This window comes from Carettochelys insculpta, chromosome 25, assembly GCF_033958435.1.
Source record: "Carettochelys insculpta isolate YL-2023 chromosome 25, ASM3395843v1, whole genome shotgun sequence".
NCBI classification, from domain to species: domain Eukaryota; kingdom Metazoa; phylum Chordata; order Testudines; family Carettochelyidae; genus Carettochelys; species Carettochelys insculpta.
This window is the reverse complement of record NC_134161.1, coordinates 1,954,884-1,972,880: the sequence shown is the minus strand read 5'-3', so window position 1 is coordinate 1,972,880 and position 17,997 is coordinate 1,954,884. Positions and strand designations below refer to the sequence as shown.

At 56.4% G+C, this 17,997-nt stretch overlaps 1 protein-coding gene across 1 annotated transcript in view; it reads right to left on the bottom strand.

Moving 5' to 3' along the window:
* DSCAML1 (DS cell adhesion molecule like 1) overlaps positions 1–17,997 on the bottom strand; it is a 293,581-nt gene that overhangs the window by 70,761 nt on the left and 204,823 nt on the right. The window contains exons 10-12 of the mRNA XM_074977017.1: positions 10,661–10,939; positions 10,337–10,456; positions 9,104–9,280 (exon numbers count right to left, since the gene is read on the bottom strand). Of these exons, the coding sequence (XP_074833118.1) occupies positions 9,104–9,280; positions 10,337–10,456; positions 10,661–10,939 (576 nt within the window). The remainder of the gene's footprint in view (positions 1–9,103; positions 9,281–10,336; positions 10,457–10,660; positions 10,940–17,997) is intronic.

Below are 17,997 nucleotides of genomic sequence, written 5' to 3'. Positions count from 1 at the left end.
CCGCCCAACCCTCTTGCTCCTGGGCCGCCAGCTAGCGAACAAGGGCGCTGGGCCCACCCTGCCTGCCAGGAGCCAGGCTGATGCCCACAAATGTGAGACAAACAGAAGGGAAACCCCCAGGAAGTGAAGGGAAGAAGTCCGGCTTTAAAGCTCTGCCCACACAAAGCAGAGCCAGCGCGAGGCTGCAGCAGAGTTAACCCCCACGCCGCCACCAGTTATGCACTAGGTCCCCCTGTCATGAGGCCGGCTTAGAATCACGAGATTAAAAATACAAAGCAATGGTGGGGTTCTTTGCCTTCCGGTGTCTGAGCCTTTGGGGTGCACTTCAGTCACATTATCAGGCTACTTGCTACAACCAGAAAGGCTACAAATTGACTTTTGTGTTTTAAAGAAAAGTGGGAATTCTCCTCCCATCACAGGACTCCCAGAGCTGGGGCTTTAGGAGGCCCCGAAGACAGCAGGACTTACAACACAGATGTGAGGAGATAGGATGAAAGTGAAAACCCTGTGCGCCACCCCCCCACCACATGCCCTGGAATTTTCTATTTCACTCCATGCTCAAACCCCGCAGGGTACCTGGGCGAGATGTTCACTGAACTGGAGCCAGGTGGGAAACCGACTCATGTCAGGCACTGGAGCGGGACCAAATGGTGCCACTCAAGCTAATTAAATCAGCGCATCTGTGCAAGGTTTGCTGCACCACGGCTCCAGCAATTCCCCTGGCAGAGGCACAGCCGGAGAAGGGGAGGGAGGGCTCTGCCACAGCTTGTGGCTGTTACAGCCTCTGAGTCTTTGCAGGGGACGGCTTGGAAGTGTTCACCCAGCCCCATGGACTTGTCAGATCTGCCTCTCCGTAGAAGCTGGCTACTGCAGCAGGGAGCCTTGCTGCTGGGGCTCGTCAGGCCCCAGTACAGCGCCCAGGGCAGGCACATGGGATGGGTGTGCCCACGGACACAGATCTAGTTGGATGCACATTTCCAGCACTAAGTCACTGGACAGGCCCACTAACAACATTCCAGGCACCTCTAGCCCCTAACCACAGCAGGGCAGCAGCGCCTCCCTGGTCACAGCCCTGCAGGCCCAGAGATGAAATGGTGGTCAGGGCACATGCACGGCACAGCTGGGACTGGAACGCTGGCTCCTGACTGGGGAGCACAGCTCCTCATTCAGATCTCCTGCAGCCGCTTCCCCTGGCAGTACGAACGGGGCCCATGGGCCAGCAGTGCCTCTGTGCCACAGGGACGGAACGGGGGCTGCTCTGGGAGCCACGCCGTGTCGGACGTGCAAGTTCAGAGAAGCAGCACCCCTTCCCCGCTGCAGATGGCATGTTGTTAACCCTCCCCGGGCAGGGTCCCGTGCCCTGGTCGCTCGCCATTAATAACTCCCTCACTCGCTGCCTACATGGCTTTGACAAGCGGCTGAGATTCCAGCGGAGCGTGCACTGTAGCCTGCCCTACGCTGGGGTCCCTGGGGGCAGAGGAGCCGCAAAGAGGGGGGCAGGAGAGGAAGAGAAGAGGGGCCCAGAATTCACTGCGCTGATCCAATTGACCCGCAAGGCTCTTTCCCACAGGCGCCACGCAGACATTTCCTCCTGCACCAGCAACCCCCTGAATCCACCAGCCTGAGCTTCACCCCGTGCCATGCAGCACACAGAGACCGCAGGCTCGAGAGAGCCCAGGGAGCCACAGCAACATTGACTCTTCCCCGCATTCACTTAGTAATGGGAAAGGGACTCCCTCATCCGGAGGGACGCCTGCCCTGCCACCCGCTCCTGCCCCATACCCGCTGGCTGGTGCAACTGTCCAGGCTCAGGCTGCAGCCAACGCTGGTACGGCAACACAGCAATGCAAGGGCCCTGCAGCTCCAGCCCAAATTCCCATGCACCCTGCCGTCACACCAGTATCCAGCTCCAACCCCTGCCAATCAGGGATCAGCCCTACCTGCACCTAGGCAGCCTGCGCCGTGTGTTTCAGCTTGTGACTGCACCCTTGAGCACATGGGGAGTAAGGACAGCAGAGAGGGGCCTGAGGCATGGTGAGGCTGGCACAGCACAGCACCGCACCTCTGGGGAAATGGGAAATCCTGCAGCCGTTCGAGCCAGCCAGGGACCAGCTGCCTGGATGACTCTCCAGTGAGGCGGGGTGCTCTGGTCATGCCAGGGCAGGCCCGAGAGGGGCTTGGAGAGGCGTCTGTGCAAAGCTCACCTCGTCTCTGGGCCACCTACTTTCCCAGCACAGCTCTGTTCTCGCTCTGCCAACAGCTGCCTGGCAACAACCAGGGAAGGCTGGATATGGGTGGGCAGGGTGCAGCAGCCATAGCTAACTGCCAGCCTGTAAGAGGGAGAAAGACGCGAGCCCCACCACACAATGGGATGGATGGACAGATGGACAAGCCTGGGTTGTAGAGGGGTCCCCCCGACTCTGAAGGGGCTGAGATCCTCCATACAATCCTGCTCTCCAGGAGCTACCAAAACACAACACCAGGGAAGAACTCTGCCGTGCAGGGGAAGTGCAGAGAGATCCTGGCCCAGAAGAGTGTCTACCACTGGGTCTCAATCTGTCAAAGGTGCTGGGAAGCAGCAGGAGCTCCGGGTGCTCAGCACCCTTGAAAAAACAGCCGTCGAGCGTAGGCCCAGCCTGCGTGCACCATTTGCCTCCTATCACAGCAGGGTTGGGAGGTGGGCTGGTCGGTCGGAACAGGCATTGTGGGGGTTTATAAAGGTTTCCTTTGGGAAACATTTCTCTGGAAGTTACTTGACCCCCTCCCACTCCCCGACTCCCTCACCCATCTCCTCGTCTCCTACCTCCCAGCCACAAGCCAGAACAGCCGCCTCCTCCCCAAACGGCATTTTCTTTTCTCGTTTTCTCCCTTTGGCATCCCCGGCTCTTGTTAACAAGATGCAGACAAGAGGCTGATCCCATTTGGTGGGCAGAGATAAGATTGCCACAAAGGGACTTGTCAACGCTCTGTGTGTTCTGTGTCCTGCGCTCAGGCCGGGGGGTAGGGAAAACGGCACCACGCTGGAGTGACAATCAAATGAAAACCGCACAAAGAATGGCGCCTTTTTTTTCCCCCCTAAGAGCTGGCTCTGGGATGTTAATTTGATTGCACCCATTTCAGCTTCTTGTCTACACTGATTAGCTGAGTTTCAGCCGAAGCAGGAGATTAATTCAAATTGCACGGAAGCAATCAGTTATGCTCTCAGAGTTCTGACAGCTTGGGGCCTGTGCTGGGCCCGCCGAGAGGGAGCGTGCCTGTGCCAACCCAGCAAACATGCCTTTTGCACGCGTGTGCACAGCTGCTCCCGACTCCCTCTTTGGGCCTCGGCCGTGCCAGGTGCTGAGCGCCCTCCTGCATGGGGGTCTTTCCAAGAGGGCTGAAGGAACTCCATGCCCAGAGTTTTTCCTAATGCCTCCTGCCCAGTGAGATGGGGCTTCCAAGTGTCCATACGCAGGACGACGCATCTCCCTTTGGCTGCAGCTTTCAGTCCTGCCTTCGTTCACTGCAAGCTGGTCTCAGACCAGTCCCTAGGGATGGCTCATGAACATCTCTAAACAACCACACAGCTTGGGACAGATTGGCCACCTGGGAGCCATGTGCTAGTCAGCAGAGGGTCTCCCATCGGAAGTGTCCAGCTACAGCTCTCAGCAGTTGCTCACCTGAGTGCTACCTTTAAAAGGGACTGACCACGGGGACACAGTCCCATGCTGGGAATTTGCTAATGGAGACAAGAGCAGATGTTTGGATGGTGATGTTTCCCTGCGGCGTTTGCAAGCCGCAGGCCAGTTGCCCCATGACCGCTCACACGGAATAGTCTCCGCCTCTGTAAGCAGCCCCATTGCCTTCGGCCTCCCTCGTGGCAGGCAGCACCGCTCAGAGAAAGGGCATTGCAGGCTGGCCTCCTGCACTGCACCAACAAGGAGGACTACACCCCCAGAGTCCTGCTAAGACAGAGGCCAGAAATGGAGCAAAGAGCTTTTCAGGCCAACTCTCAGCACTCCCTGAATTTCACACAAGGAGGGTTTCCCTGGGTTTACATCATTATTTGAAACTTGGCAGCACCACCTTCAATTTCCCACACACACACACACACACACACACACACACACACAGAGCCAAACTGCCTTCAGAAAAATCTTCCCTGTGTAAACTCGCAGGCTTACAGCCCAGAGACTAGCCAAGTGCGCAGGGACCATTCACACTCCCTGTCCTATAGAGCAGCTGCAAACGCAGATTTTGGCACATGCAGGACCAGGGGCCCATGAGACTAGCCAGCGTGCAGGGTCGAGGGTACTGCTCCCCCCAGAGAGAAACGCTGGTCCAGGCTTTGAGGAAGTGGTTGATATGCAAATCCATAGCCCAAAGAGATGCACTCTGGACCAACACTTTTGTCTCTACCCTCTTCATCTCTCCCACTCCCACTCACTCTGCTGCCTGCAGGATCTCCAAGATCTCAGCAGAGGACCACGGAGACCCTCCCAGTGGGCTTTTTAAGAACGTCTCGTCTCATCTCCTGCGCGGCCAACTCAGCTGAAGAGAGAAGCTGTTTCAGATGCTTTCCCGCTTCTCTGTAAATGCTGTAGACATGCTGATTGCTGGCCTATTATCCAGACACCTGATCATCTCTCCAAAGGAAAGGTGATGGCCCGCTACAATCTTCAATACTGCACTGGTGTCATTGTCAAACCAGCTGACAGTGAGCGGGGCTGGGGGGAGGGAGGTGAGGCGGCACAGTCAGAAAAAGCAGCTACTGCCTGAAAATGAGCTCAAGCCACTGGAGAGAACTAGGGCAGGGTCCTGCAGCCACTGAAACCTACCACCTCCCTCCGCACCCCCAAATGTGCCTTGCAAACAGTCCCACAGCGCTGCTGGTTCTCACCCCCTGCTGCCGAGTTTCACGTCCCTCGAAGGCCCTGCGCCTTTTACTTCTGACTAGTGGGATGTGAACAGACAGACGCAGCAACTCCCCAGGAGAGGACAGCATGGGACTTGCAGAACTGCAGCAGCCATCTTGCAGCAGAAAGCCAGGTCCGAAAAGGGAGGCCCTTAGATCTGGGCAGGCAGGGTCCTCTGCAAGGTAACGGGACAGCTGCCCTCACAGTTGTGCTCTCCATATGAGAGTGACAAGGCCTAGCCCCCCTGTTCAGAGCAGCAGACGCAGCTTTTTCAACCCGCTCCTACTCAACTTCCTGAGAAGCGCTGTGCTAACCTGGCTAGTCGGCAGTCCTGCCACAGAGACCGGACAAGGGCGGGCAGGGAGACAAGGCACGTGGCCTTTGGACGGCAGCCCCAAGCAGCCCCGACTTGTCCCAGTGGAGACGCCCTCTGTCCAAAGTGCAGCACGCACACGCCAGACCTGGTGCGCCAGCCGGCGTAGCTCCGCCGCAGCAAGGCCGCATCCCCACCAGCTGAGGGTCAGGCCCCTGCCCCCCAACACCCAGAGCGATGTTTCACTGCACTCATCCCCTGCTCCCTGAGCCTTCCCTCTCTCCTATCTTAATGGGCCCAAGAGAGACTCACGGATTCGTCCTGCCAAGAGCAGCCCCCGCCCCCACCCCTGCCCTGGAGTCTCTCTGGGAAGAGCCACACCAACATCCAGAACAATCACTTTGATGGAACACAAAAGCTTTTACACACGCACCGCCAGGCAGTTTGCTAGCTCCAAGTCATGCGAAGCTGCCGGGCCGTCTGTTGCATTACCTCCATTTAACAGATGGGGCAACCAAGTTTTGCCCACTGGCTGAGCCGAGACGAGCCCTGACCACTAGGCAGTGCTCCACACGACTGCACGTTTGGTTCGTTCCATAACGCACCGCCTGGGGCTGCCCTCTGGTGTGCCCTCGTGCCTTCCACCCCAGCGTTTGTTATAAGCCGCAAAGAAGGGCTCAGAAACGGCACTCAAAGGGTTTACCCTTCCGAGGTCAGGAGGGACCTGTTTTACTGGTGTTTCCTCTACTTGCTACCTGACAAAAGCAGCAGCTCAGTCTTTGAGGACAGGTGACTGTGTAGCGCTCCAAGCCACCCCCATAAACCCGGTGACGGCTCCTGGCCTCGTCATTCAGGTTCTGCATGGTGCCCATTACTGTGGTATCTGGGCATGTGGAACATAGGCTCTGAACTTTCCCCAAACATAATAAGCCTTGGGTCATTTAGCAACATGGCTTTAAAAGGCCAGTCCCCATCTCTTCTGCACACAAACACATTTTGTTTGGACTCTGATTAGCTTTCATTTGACTCCATTCACAGTGACCTGCCTTTAAATGAAACCTCCCTTTAATTGGCCTGACATTTCGCTAAACAAACAAAATCAGAAAAAGCGAAGCCAAACAAAGAACCTTTATAACGTGTAATTGGCAGCAGCGCTTTGGCTACCTCGTCATTCAAGCCTTTTCAAAGGCTGTCGCAGTCTCTCTGAAATGCAGGAGCACACGCCTAATAAGGTTACGTGCTATTCAAAGTCAGCGAGCCATTTGTCCTGGGATGCGACTACACCAGGCCGTGGGGACGAGGCGAGAGTTCAAACCCTGGATAGTTCTGCACAGGCACTCAGGATTAATCACCTCACGCTTTGTACCTGCCTTTACTTTACCTGCCTTTGTTTGAAGTGGCTCTTTTCAGTTCTTCGATCCACTGGAGAAACGATCATGTGAGGGGACGCAGGGAAAGACCACGGCAAAGGGGCTGCCGCAGCAGGTCTCTTCAATTTTTTCCAGACGATTTCTGAGGTTTGGGCCCTGGCTGGGAAGCAATAAGCCCTGTGTGCAGGGATTTGGGGGTGCCAAGCTAGGGAAGCTAGCCCCAGCTGGAGTCGGGGGACACATGGCCCCACTGGGACAGACTCCTGTTTATTTTGTAATGAAACCCTTTGTGCAAACAACCACAGGAGACACTGGGTGTCGTAAGCATCAGGGGCAGTCTGGCCCCATTTAAAGCTAGTGGAAAGAATCCTCCAACTCCTACCAAACCTGAGCTGCACCGCGCTGAAGGACAACTCAGCCCATGGGGTGGGCTGGATCAGTCAGCGGTCTAAAAACCCTGCCAGCCTCCACCTGCGCCACCGTAAGGGTCTGCTGCAATGGATCCCCGATACGCCGGAAGAATTTTCCTCTTGTGAGCAGTCCCACTGAAGGAAGCAGGAGGTGCAAACACATAAGTGACTTGCTGGGGGGAAGATGAATCTTTAATAACAAAGGGTCACAATAACCTCCTTGCTCAGGCGAAGCTGTCACTGACTCCACAAGAGGTGTGTGTGTGTGCAAGGAGAAAGGGAAAGGTGAGCCCATTAACGGGTAGCCTGTGCAGAGTGCCTGTCTCCCAGGGGATCTCAAAGCACTTGACTTGCATCACTTTGCTTACTGAAGGCGCTGTAAGGGTTCACCAACATCCACAAGAGACCTGTTCCACCCACCCTCAGCAGTGCAACACGACTTAAAGGCAGGAAGTGCCAGCGCGTGACAGTCAGTGAATCGCTTGGCCCAGGAGCACACTGCAGCCCTGAGCGATACTGTTTCACGGCCGAGTAACAAAGCCCCAACGTCCGATGATCTGAAACGGAGCCACGGCACAACTGTAACTCAAGCGACACGAGTGAGCCGCCGCCGTAACGAGCGCGCCCGGGAGATTCGTCTCTCGGCTTTAAGCACTTGAAGCCAGAGAAATACAGAGGAGGGAGCCGGAGGTTATCTACGGCGCTGATAGCCGGGAGAGAGGAATCCAATACCGCGCACAGTGCAAACACGATGTCTAACACGCTTCCAGGCCCGTACGCCACTCAGTTAGCAAAGCTATTTCCCTGCCTACTTTCCCCTTGGACGATGTAGATTGATTGCCTGGTTTTATTACAGACAAAGTGTTTTTTGATAGTGTAAGGGAAGCAGCTCCCTGGGGGATACGAATCAATCCCCCTTCCAGCTCCCTCTGCATTGATTGCCAGGAACTCGCGTGCGAGGCGGGCAGGGCTTTGCCTGCGATAAAGAATCTCCCGTTATAAAAGGAGGGAGCTATCAGATGACACCACATGGAGCCGGCAGAGACACAGCAGCGAAAGCCTGGCCTGCAGCCAGCATGCTCAGTGTGAGCTGTACGGTGGCCCCCTGCGCCAGGTAGCAACATACACGATGTCCTCAGGTGGTCGGGGACGTCGCCCTCCGCCTGGCGTCTGGGGATTTGATTTAAAACCTGACTGGGGCACGAAGCAGTAGGGCAGAGACCCAGACAGCCCAGTCTGCAACTGGGGGACCCACCTCGAGGGGTGAGAGAAAAGGTCAGTTTCCAGGGCCCAACCAGTCCCTGGATCTGCCGCAGCCACGGCCAGCAAGGGGCTTAGTTGTTCTGTGGCCACTGAGAGCTGAAAACTCTCTTGGGCTTTCAGTTATCTTCCTGGACTCAAAACAGCCACTTTGCAGTAAAAGACCCTCTCATGGCCCCAAGTTCCTGAGCCATCCGGTCCTCTAGGAAGGGTGCACTGTAATCGCCCCGCGCTGAGGGGATCGCCCGAGAAGGCTATTGCACACTGCAGGGAACACCACCTCCATGCACAAGCAGCGAGTTACTAAATGCCGGGGGAGGAGGCGCTCTGGGCCGCAGGAGATGCAGGTCAGTCACTGCACAGGGCTCAGAACTGCCGTGTCGCCATGCGAGAACCCAGCAGACACCCTCCACGGCCAGGGCACACGCAGTGACCTCCAGCAAGGCAGCAGAGGCCCCACCTGCTACTGCAGAGCCTGCAGCCCCTCAAGCCAGCTTCCCCAGCTCGCTCAGCTTTTAACACACACGGCGCCAGTGCCTGGAGCCTTGCTTCTCTCGGGCCTTCCTAGGGACTTCCCCTTCCTCAGCTCAGCCCAGTCTAGCTCCCTAGTTGCTTCTGTGCGCCCTGCAGAGCGTGGGGCTCCCCTCTGCTCCTCACCGCGCTGCTCTCCTTCTTCCTACCAAATGCACATTTGCTGCCCCAAATGGAGCACGCCCAACAATGCCTCCATTCCCTGCTCCCCCACCACTTTTCCCCGGCTTTGGTTTGCTGGGCGACCCCTCCCCTCAGTGCCCCGCTGGTCCGCCCCTGCCCTCCCTCCTGCCCGGGCACCCTGCGAAGCCGCCGACCACTTACTCTTGACGGTGAGGAACATGGACTTGCTGATGTCCGTCCCGACGCCGTTGCTGGCCTGGCAAAGGTAATAGCCAATGTCCTCCTCCAGCACGTGGCGAATGAGCAGCGAACTGTTGGGAAGGATTTGAATGCGGCCCGTGAGGGGCACAGGATGGTACTGCTGCGGGTTCCCACTTCCTAGGAGGAGACATGAAGGCAAAGCTAAGGCGGAGAAGACTGAGGCTGCTATTGGCTGTTGGTTTTAAATGTCCGCCAGATTGCTAACCTCTCAGCCTGCCCTGACATCAAGAGAGAAGACGGCCGCCATCCCGGGGAGAGCCCGGGAGCTCCCAGCTGGGTGCGTACCCCTTGCTGCCTGCCACGCACCAGGCACAGAACCTGGCTCGCACCACTGCCCACCACGGCCAGTGGATAAAAGATGTTGGCCCCCAGCTAAAGCAGCACCAGACTGGCTTCACCTCCATTCCCAGCATGGGGGCAGGGGGAAAAGAGCCATGGTTTAAGCATGGCCAGTTTCACAATGGTGCCTCCAGAAAGGCAACAAAGCCCCAGCACGTCAGCTGTGGTCAGGAGCAGCCACGGCCAAAGAGGACTTCCAGGCTGGGGTGGCCTGGGACAGAGACTGGGGACTGGCCTGGTTACCAGAGGGGCCCGGAGGGCTGAGCCGTACTTGGAGTGTGCTGTCAGGGGCAGGTTCAGCCCATGGGGCCAGTGGAGGAAAGATTTGCTATTTCCTTCCCAAAACGCTTGGTCGGTCTCCTCTGGAACGGGCTCAGAGGCGGGCGCAAGGGGGGATACTTGGTTGCAGGCCACTTCCCCCTCGGCCCCTCACACGGTGCAGCTCTTGCACGAGAGGTGTGAGGGGGATTCCCAGCGAGCTGTAATCCCAGCTGCGCACTAACGCTGAGTGACCAGCACCTCCAGCTACGGCTCGCTTTGGCAGAGCCCTGGGGAGGGCGTCATGGCCGCCACGCAGGCCTAGCCTGAGGGCAAGGTGAGCAAGGCAGTTGCCTTAGGCCCTGAGCTTCCATTGGCAACAGCAGTCCCTGGCCAGGCCCTTGCCAGGGCAAGTCAGCGTGTTGCCTTGGGCCAGGCAAGCTCCTTGGCTGGGCCTGCTGCCAGAGGCCGTTTCACCCCTCGAGTACACCCTGAGCCTAGGCAGAGCAGCCACGGCCTCTGGGCTGGTCCCCTAGCCAGGCCCCCCGCGCACAGCAGAGTACAGCTCACACCTACCTTTCGCGTGCTTCCACATGACCTTGGGCGGCGGGTACCCGTCCACAGAGCAGTTCAGCACCCCAGCCTTGCCATAGATGCCGTCCTGGTTGTTGGGCTGGACCACAAACCGAGGTGGCACTGGGGAACGGTACACAGCCAGGTCACCGCGGCTCAAACCCGCCATGCCGGCCCGCTGAGTCAGCAGACGGGCCTCTGGGCCGCACCTCTGCAGCCTGCCCCCAGGCCTCCTTTCAAACCTCAACTGCAGCTCTCCTCTCCCCCCACCACCCCGGCCCTCGAGCACTCAGCCACATCCCACCCCCCGGCTCGCCAGGCTCTCACCTCGCACGATCAGCTGCCGCTCCCGGCTGACGGTGGCGGCGGCGTTGCTGGCGATGCAAGTGTAGTTGCCGTTGTGTTTGAGGGAGACGCTGGAGATCTGCAGGGAGCTCATGAACTCTTTGCTCTCGATCGTGACGCCCGAGCCAGAGAGGATCACCTGCCCGTCCTTCCGCCAGGTGATGCGGATGGGCATGTCCCCCGAGGAGACCACGCAGGGGATGTACAGGAGCTGCCCGATGGAGGCTGGCGGGAACTCGAAGGGCTGGATCAAGGGAGGGACTGGCAAGGCAAGGAGCAACACAGTAAGGAGCCTGGCTTGGAAGAGGGACCTGGAAGAAGTGTTTTAAAATTCAGCCTGTGGGGAGCAGGCCCAGCCTGTACAGAGGGTGAAAGCTCAGTGAGGAAGGAGCTGGGGGACACATCATCCATCGTGAAGAAACCCCAACCTACGCTGGAGAGAGAGAAATCCTGGGGGATGGGACCCACCGCTACCCTCCTGGGCCTGTGTCTGCTGCTAGGAAGGCCTTTTAATGCTTTCCTTTAAGGCTCTGACTCCCAGACCAACCAATATCTTTGTGACAATTGAGAGCTTGTCTATTCTTCATCGAATCATAGAACACTAGAAGTGGGAGGGATCTCGAGAGGCCGTTGAGTCCAGCCCCCTGCCCTCAGGGCAGGACCAAGCACCGCCTAGACCATCCCCGATAGGTGTCTGTCTAACCTACTTCTAATATCTCCAGGGATGGAGATTCCACAACCCCCCTAGGCAATTTATTCCAGTGTTTAACCACCCTAGGAGTTAGGAAGTTTTTCCTACTGTCCACCTTCAAATGCGGCACTGCTGCAGCCTCTCAGTACAGACCACTCCCACACCCAGGAAGGATGTACCTGTCCGCGTAGGTAATCCACTCACTAGCATGAGGCTGATGGACAGGAAGGTTTCCCCATGGACTCAAGGTCTGCACTGGAGGCTGAGAGCTGTTTAACTGCCTCACTCAGAGGTGTGGATTTTTCACGCTTCCGAGAGCGACGATGTGGTTACACCGATGTGATTGCTAGTGTGACCCACGGTTTGGACAACTGCAGCCCACCAATGGGGGACAGGAAGGCAAGAAGCAAGAGGCAGAAAATGAGCACCACAAGGCCCAGCTTCTGTAAGATGGTCTCTCCTTTCGGCAGGCACCACAATTAACGCAGCCAGCTGCCAAGGGTCTCCTTGGCAGAAATCAGATGCCTTTTCCTGGGAAAGCTGAAGCCCTTAAAAGGGAACTAATCTAGTGACAAGGGATCCACCGTCAGCTCCCTTCTTCTGTTAGCTATCCAAGACTCACCACTGCAAGGTCTGGGCCCTGGCAAAGACAGGGATAGAGGAGAAGAGGAGACATATTTGCAGCATAGACCGCTGGTGAAGTGTTTTCTAGTCAAGCATTATGTGCATCCGTATGGAGCAGAAGCCACCTGGGACATGGTGCTGCTAGGCCACGGATGGAGGAAGGAAGGTCTCCAGCAGAGACCAGGTACCTGCCAGCCATGCCGCTAAATGTGTCGCCCGCCCAATCTCAGCCCCTTCTCGCAGGCCGGAGCAGAGGGAGAGGCTGGAACAAGCAAGTGAGAGGAGAGTGGCTGAAAGCGCTGGCATCCAAAGGGGATCCTAGCACACCCTTTGCAACCATGCAAGCCTGAACAGGGTTCCTCTCGCTCCTCCACTGGCTGGCGGGCAGGCGTGGGCCTTATCCACTGTCTCAGGTCTGGGGAGCTGGTGTTACAGCCCTTCCTCTCTTCTCACTTTTAGCTGGCCAGCCTGCCCCCCTCAAGTCAAATCTTTAGTCCTGGGATCTTTGCCAGCAGAATGTCAATAATATTAAGAGCCTTTTTCTGCCATTTCTACTTGAGGATTCAGGAAGACTCCCAGCTCCAGTTTTGTTAAGCTGTCACTACCCCTACCGTGGCGGTCAGGAAGACTGGAGATCTGGGCGTAACGTGCGGCCAATGCCTGCGGCTGATCTGGAAATCAGCTGAGGAATCCTGGCGCCCACTGCATCAGGTAGCCTCACACCCCTCTTGGGGTAGGTAGGAAGGAAGCCAGAGCCAGTTGCCTCCCCTGGTCTGGCAGCGACATGAATGCAAACGGGTTCTGCTTTAGCGACCGTCTCCCCGTGGCAGCATCTCCCTTGGGGGTTCTACGATACAGCACAGCTGCTTCGCTTTGCTCTGCAGTTCAAGGCCCTGTCGTGAGCACAACGCCAGGACAGCTCTCCGGCCATCGGTCAGTTCATTGCAGAGAGCGGGCGGGAACCAGACAATCGCCGCTCCTGCTCACCACAGCTCTGAAACACAAACTGCAGCAAGGAGACGACGGTGGAACGCGCAAGGCTCACTCCCAGCATGGGGGTGTCCTCTTTGGTGCACTGGGAGCAGGTGAGGGCAGGAGACCCTCTTTCTGATGGCCCTGGCTGCTCCATTAGCTCAGCTGCAGAGGAGTGACTTGAGAAGCTGGAGTTCTGGAGGCAGCGGTGCCTCTTTCCCATAATTAATGAATAATTAATTGTGTATGCTCTGCAGTCTGTTGCAGAGGGGAGGAGGGTTTGTGTATTGTGCAGTGCTCTCTCCCAGCACACCTCCCAGGCCTCTATAAACACCACAAAAACAACACAGCCCTCAGCCAGGCTTCTCCAGGAGAACCTGCCACGTTCCAGCTTTCACATTCTACACAAATTTCTCTCTCCAGAGCTCGCACGTGCTCACCTAGAACAGAAGACGGCTGTGGCGGCTCAGGAAAGGCAGCGCAAACGCACTGGGCCTTTGACACTGCAGACTGGGTTTCAAAGCCAGGTAATTCACAAGGGAACAAGGTGCATGCAGGGGTCTTATCCCAGCCACTCAGCCACAGGTTCCTAGAACACTGGAACTGGAAGGGACCTCAAGGGATGGACAAGTCCAGCCCCCTGCCCTCACAGCAGGACCAAGCACTGTCTAGATTATCCCCAACAGATGCCTGTCCAGCCTGATCTTAAAACAGCTCCAGTGATGGAGAATCTGCAGCCTCCCCAGGCAATTTATTCCAGCGCTTTACCAACCTGACAGTTACGAAGTTTCTTCCTAGCGTCCGACCTAAACCTCCCTAGCTGCAGTTTCAGCCCATCGCTCCTTGTCCTGTCCTCAGAAGTTAAAGAAAACATTTCCCCCCACCCTCTTCCTTGTAACACCATTTCAGGTACTTGAAAGCTGCTATCAAGTCCCCTTCTGTTCCAGACTCAACAAATCCAGTTCTTTCAATCTTCCCTCCTAGGTCCTGTTCCGGAGCCCCATGTTGGAATTGGCTGGCTGGGGGAGTGTGGCTCGGGCCTGAAGTGAAGTAGCAGTGCTGAGAGAGTCACACGAGGGTGTGTGTGTTGGTACCCAGGGTTTCCTGCACAGAGAATAAACATAAGCCAGTCCAGACTTGGCCCTGAGTAGAGCTATGTAAATCCATCACATTCAGAAGCACCAAATCCACGTGCCGTTAGGGTAAAAGGACAGTTTTAGTCTGCTGCCTGGAACAGCAAGCAGAGTGTTCCGCGTGGATCCCAGGAGGGAGGGCACTCCGACAGGGCTGTCAGGCAAAGACCACTAAGCACAAGAGGTCCCAAGGATGACAGCTGATGGCTTGTAGCTGTCAGGGACAAGGATGGGTTCAGGACTCACCCACTCCCAGAGGGTGCAAGAACTTGGATGAGCAAGAAGGCCGGGACACAAGAGAGATGGGGATTTGAAACCAAATGGCGCTGCTGAAATGGGAGCAGAGCTTGTGGCTGAGGTGTAAGACTGCTGGAGCCTGGCTGGAAGGACACGCCGTGGAGATTCTGTCTCTCCAAGAGACACCAGAGACATCAGTGTACCTGCTGACATTGGGGTGGGGGATCTCCATCATGCCTCTCCCTCAGGGGCGTGAACTAAGGCACTGGCACTTGGGAGGACACGAGCTGAGCAGCACCCACTGCTTTTCCCTTTCCAATCATCTCGCAAGCGGACCTTGTCTCTCCCCTTTTCCAGCAGGCGCCTCATCAGCCCAAGACAGGGTCCACTTGCCCAGCCCTGGGCCGCGTGCACAGGGTCCTGCCCCTCACCCTGGGGCAAGAGGGTTACATTTGGATCAGCACCTCTTAGGCCTGTCCCCACTGCAGCAGGGTCCAGCTTCCTGCTCGGGCAGACAGCCTTTTGCCAGAGGGGCTCCAGTTACCCAGCAACCAAGAGCAGCGTGCATGTTTCAGCTTGGGATCAGCATGGACCCCAAAGCCTTCAGAGCCCCCAGGTCCAGCCCAAGCTCACTCCTGGCTGTAGCACAGCCACACCCCTAGCTCAGCACCACTGGCAGGACAGAGTCCCTGAGCGCAGAGCCCTGGTGCCACTCCCTCAGCCCGGCCTGGAGGTCAGGCTGTGGGAACGTGGGCATAGCAGCCGCCCCAAGCCGTTACTGCTCCCCGTGCCACTGCAGACCCCTCGTCACACCGCAGGGTGCAGGAGGCGCTGCAACACCCAGGGCTTGAGGTGGTTTCTATCGCATGCAGGGCCTATGGTTGGGTTCGGTGACTCTCACCACCCCCACTTTACACACTGTTCCAGAGCCTCTAAGCCTGCCCTGGCCCATGCCATCCCAAAGATGGCTCCTAACTGCCCTGCGGAGGTCTGTGCTGAGCGCACACCCCCAGCATCAGCTCCCAGGTGACAAGCACCCAAAGGAGGAAAAGCAGCCGGACACTTAAAAGCAGGGTGGAGGTGAAATCCCATGAGCACACTGGGCCCAGGGCCAAGGGTGCAATACAGCAGAGACCATCACTAGCTTGGGGAAGCCTGGAGTCAGCCCCTTGTGGCACTTAATGTGGCCACCCACGACTTGTGGCAATAAAAGCTTCCCTGCGCGATCACAGTCTATATTTATATCGCTCCGTTGACGCACGCTGCTCTCTGGAGCAGCTCAGGTCGTATTCCAGAGCACGTTCGTCTTTTTCCGTGGGTCTTTTATCCGATGGCCAATAAATATATAAACACACACATCTAAACTCCAGTGCAAACTGTAGCCAACTGTGCTGCGGGTGACATAAACCTGTCCCCTACCAATCAGAAAGGCCCTGTCAGCCAGACCGGAGAACATTTAAATCAGCTCAGCTTTCCACAACCGCCGCCAACTACTGAGCAAGACCGTAAATCCAGGCTTGGAAGGGTTTGCATATCAATGGGAACCTAGAATATCAACTTCAGCACAACTCACTTTCATTAATGGCCCTGTCAAGATGCGGAGAAAAGATGAATTATGTTTGCTTGATGTGCACAAACCTGCACAGGTCTCCTCTCCTGCTCACCTACGCGCACACAGAAATAAAGGACCCCTCCCTTTGCTGTGGGAAAGGCCTGTGGGCCAATCCAGGGCTGCCCCCACTAAAACGTTTTCCGAATGCTTCAGCCAGCCCGCTTCTGAGTGTCTCAAGTCACGAGATTCCTGCCTTTCCACACTGAGGCCAGGTCTACACCAAGAGGTAAAATCAACTTGAGATATGCAAATCCATCTACAAGAACTGCCTCACTGGAGTAGACTTATCCAAAATCGGTTTTTGCCACTTTCCACACACCAGGAGAACCCCTCCGTCAACTTCCCTTAGGCCTCCTGACTGCTGGGAGTACCAGGGTTGATGGTAGCACCCTGACAGTTCGATATAGGGAGGGTGCCCCCACCAGGCACCCTGAATCTACCTCTAGAAGATGGACCACCAGCATGTTGACCTTCCCATAGGTATAGATGTACCCTGAGTTCTGCTCCTGCGAGGGGCCATTCCTCAATTCAGCTACAATCCCAAGGGACAATTCTCCACTGCAGTCAGCCGGCAGAACCTCTTGTGAGCCCACCCCTTTCACATTGACACACCATGCCGGCTTTTGGACACGTTGAGGTTTTTCCTCCAACCCTAACCTAGACTCTGCAGGTGCACAGGGCATTGCCGACACCGCTAGCGCCACGGTTTTCTCAGCAAGTGTGGTGCTTTGGCATTGTTCACTGTCAACCTGTGCATAAGGGCCAGCTCTCACCACAGGCGCCCAATGAGCTTTGTAAAACTCCAACCCACAACAGAATCAGGATGAGGTACCAAAGGGATCTCTGACAGAAAGAAACGCCAGTGTCCCCCGCACCAGCTCTGCTTACTACTCATTTCACACCAGCAGCAAGGCCACCCAGGCAGACAGACAGACCACAGGTGTCTCGCTGCCACTCATGCACTGTCCAGCCGGAGCCCACAGAATCACAGGGCTGGAAGGGACCTCAGGAGGTCATCTAGTCCAGCCCCCTGCTTCAAGCAGGATCAACCCCCACTAAGTCATCCCAGCCAGGACCTTGTCCAGACGGGACTTAAAAACCTCTAGGGATGGAGATTCCACCACCTCTCTAGGCAACACATTCCAATGCTTCACCACCCGCCTGGGGAAATAGTTTTTCCTAATATCTCACCTACACCTTTCCCTCTTCAACTTCAGACCATTGCTCCTTGTTCTGCCATCTGACACCACTGAGAACAGTTTCTCACCCTCCTATTTAGAGCTCCCCTTCAGGAAGTTGAAGGCTGCTATTAAATCACCTCTAAGTCTTCTCTTCTGTAAACTAAACAAGCCCAAATCCCTCAGCCTCTCCTCATAGGTCTTGTGATCCAGCCCCTTAATCATTTTTGTTGCCCCTCGCTGAACCTGCTCCAGCAAATCCACATCCTTTTTATACTGGGGGGCCCAAAACCAGACACAATACTCACAAGGAGTTCACCCCCCGGTAAAATCCTTTGGAACCCTCCTGAACCCTGCATGACAAGATGCCAGGACACCTGGTAACATGAGTGCAATTCACCAGGTGGTGGCTTTCAAAATAAAAGAGCTCCTGCCAGGAGTGACTCCTTTGTGGCTCCGGCGGACAGAGAATTTTCTACATATCTGAGCCCCGCCATCTCTAGCCTGTAGTTTCCTCTGGGTTCCTTTTGAAAGCCTTGGAGGGGAGTACTGGCTAATCAAGTGGCAGAATCCATAATCAGCACGCTCCTGCTAACCCACTTCCTAACGAGGCCACGGAGGATGGGGCATCAGAACAAAACCCACTGCAGAACTGAAAGGCATTCCAGAAATCCTCGGCTCCGCAAGGGAGAGACCCCCCCTGCTTTCTCCCCTGCCGTGGCTGTGTCCGTTGAAATGGTTTCCTGCACCCACCAAGCCGACGGCAGCCCCACCAACTCCGAGGCTGGCACACACTGTAGCATCGCAGACTAGGAGCCCAATCTCAGCAAGTCACTGGAATGGAATACATCAGATTCAAATTCATTAGGACT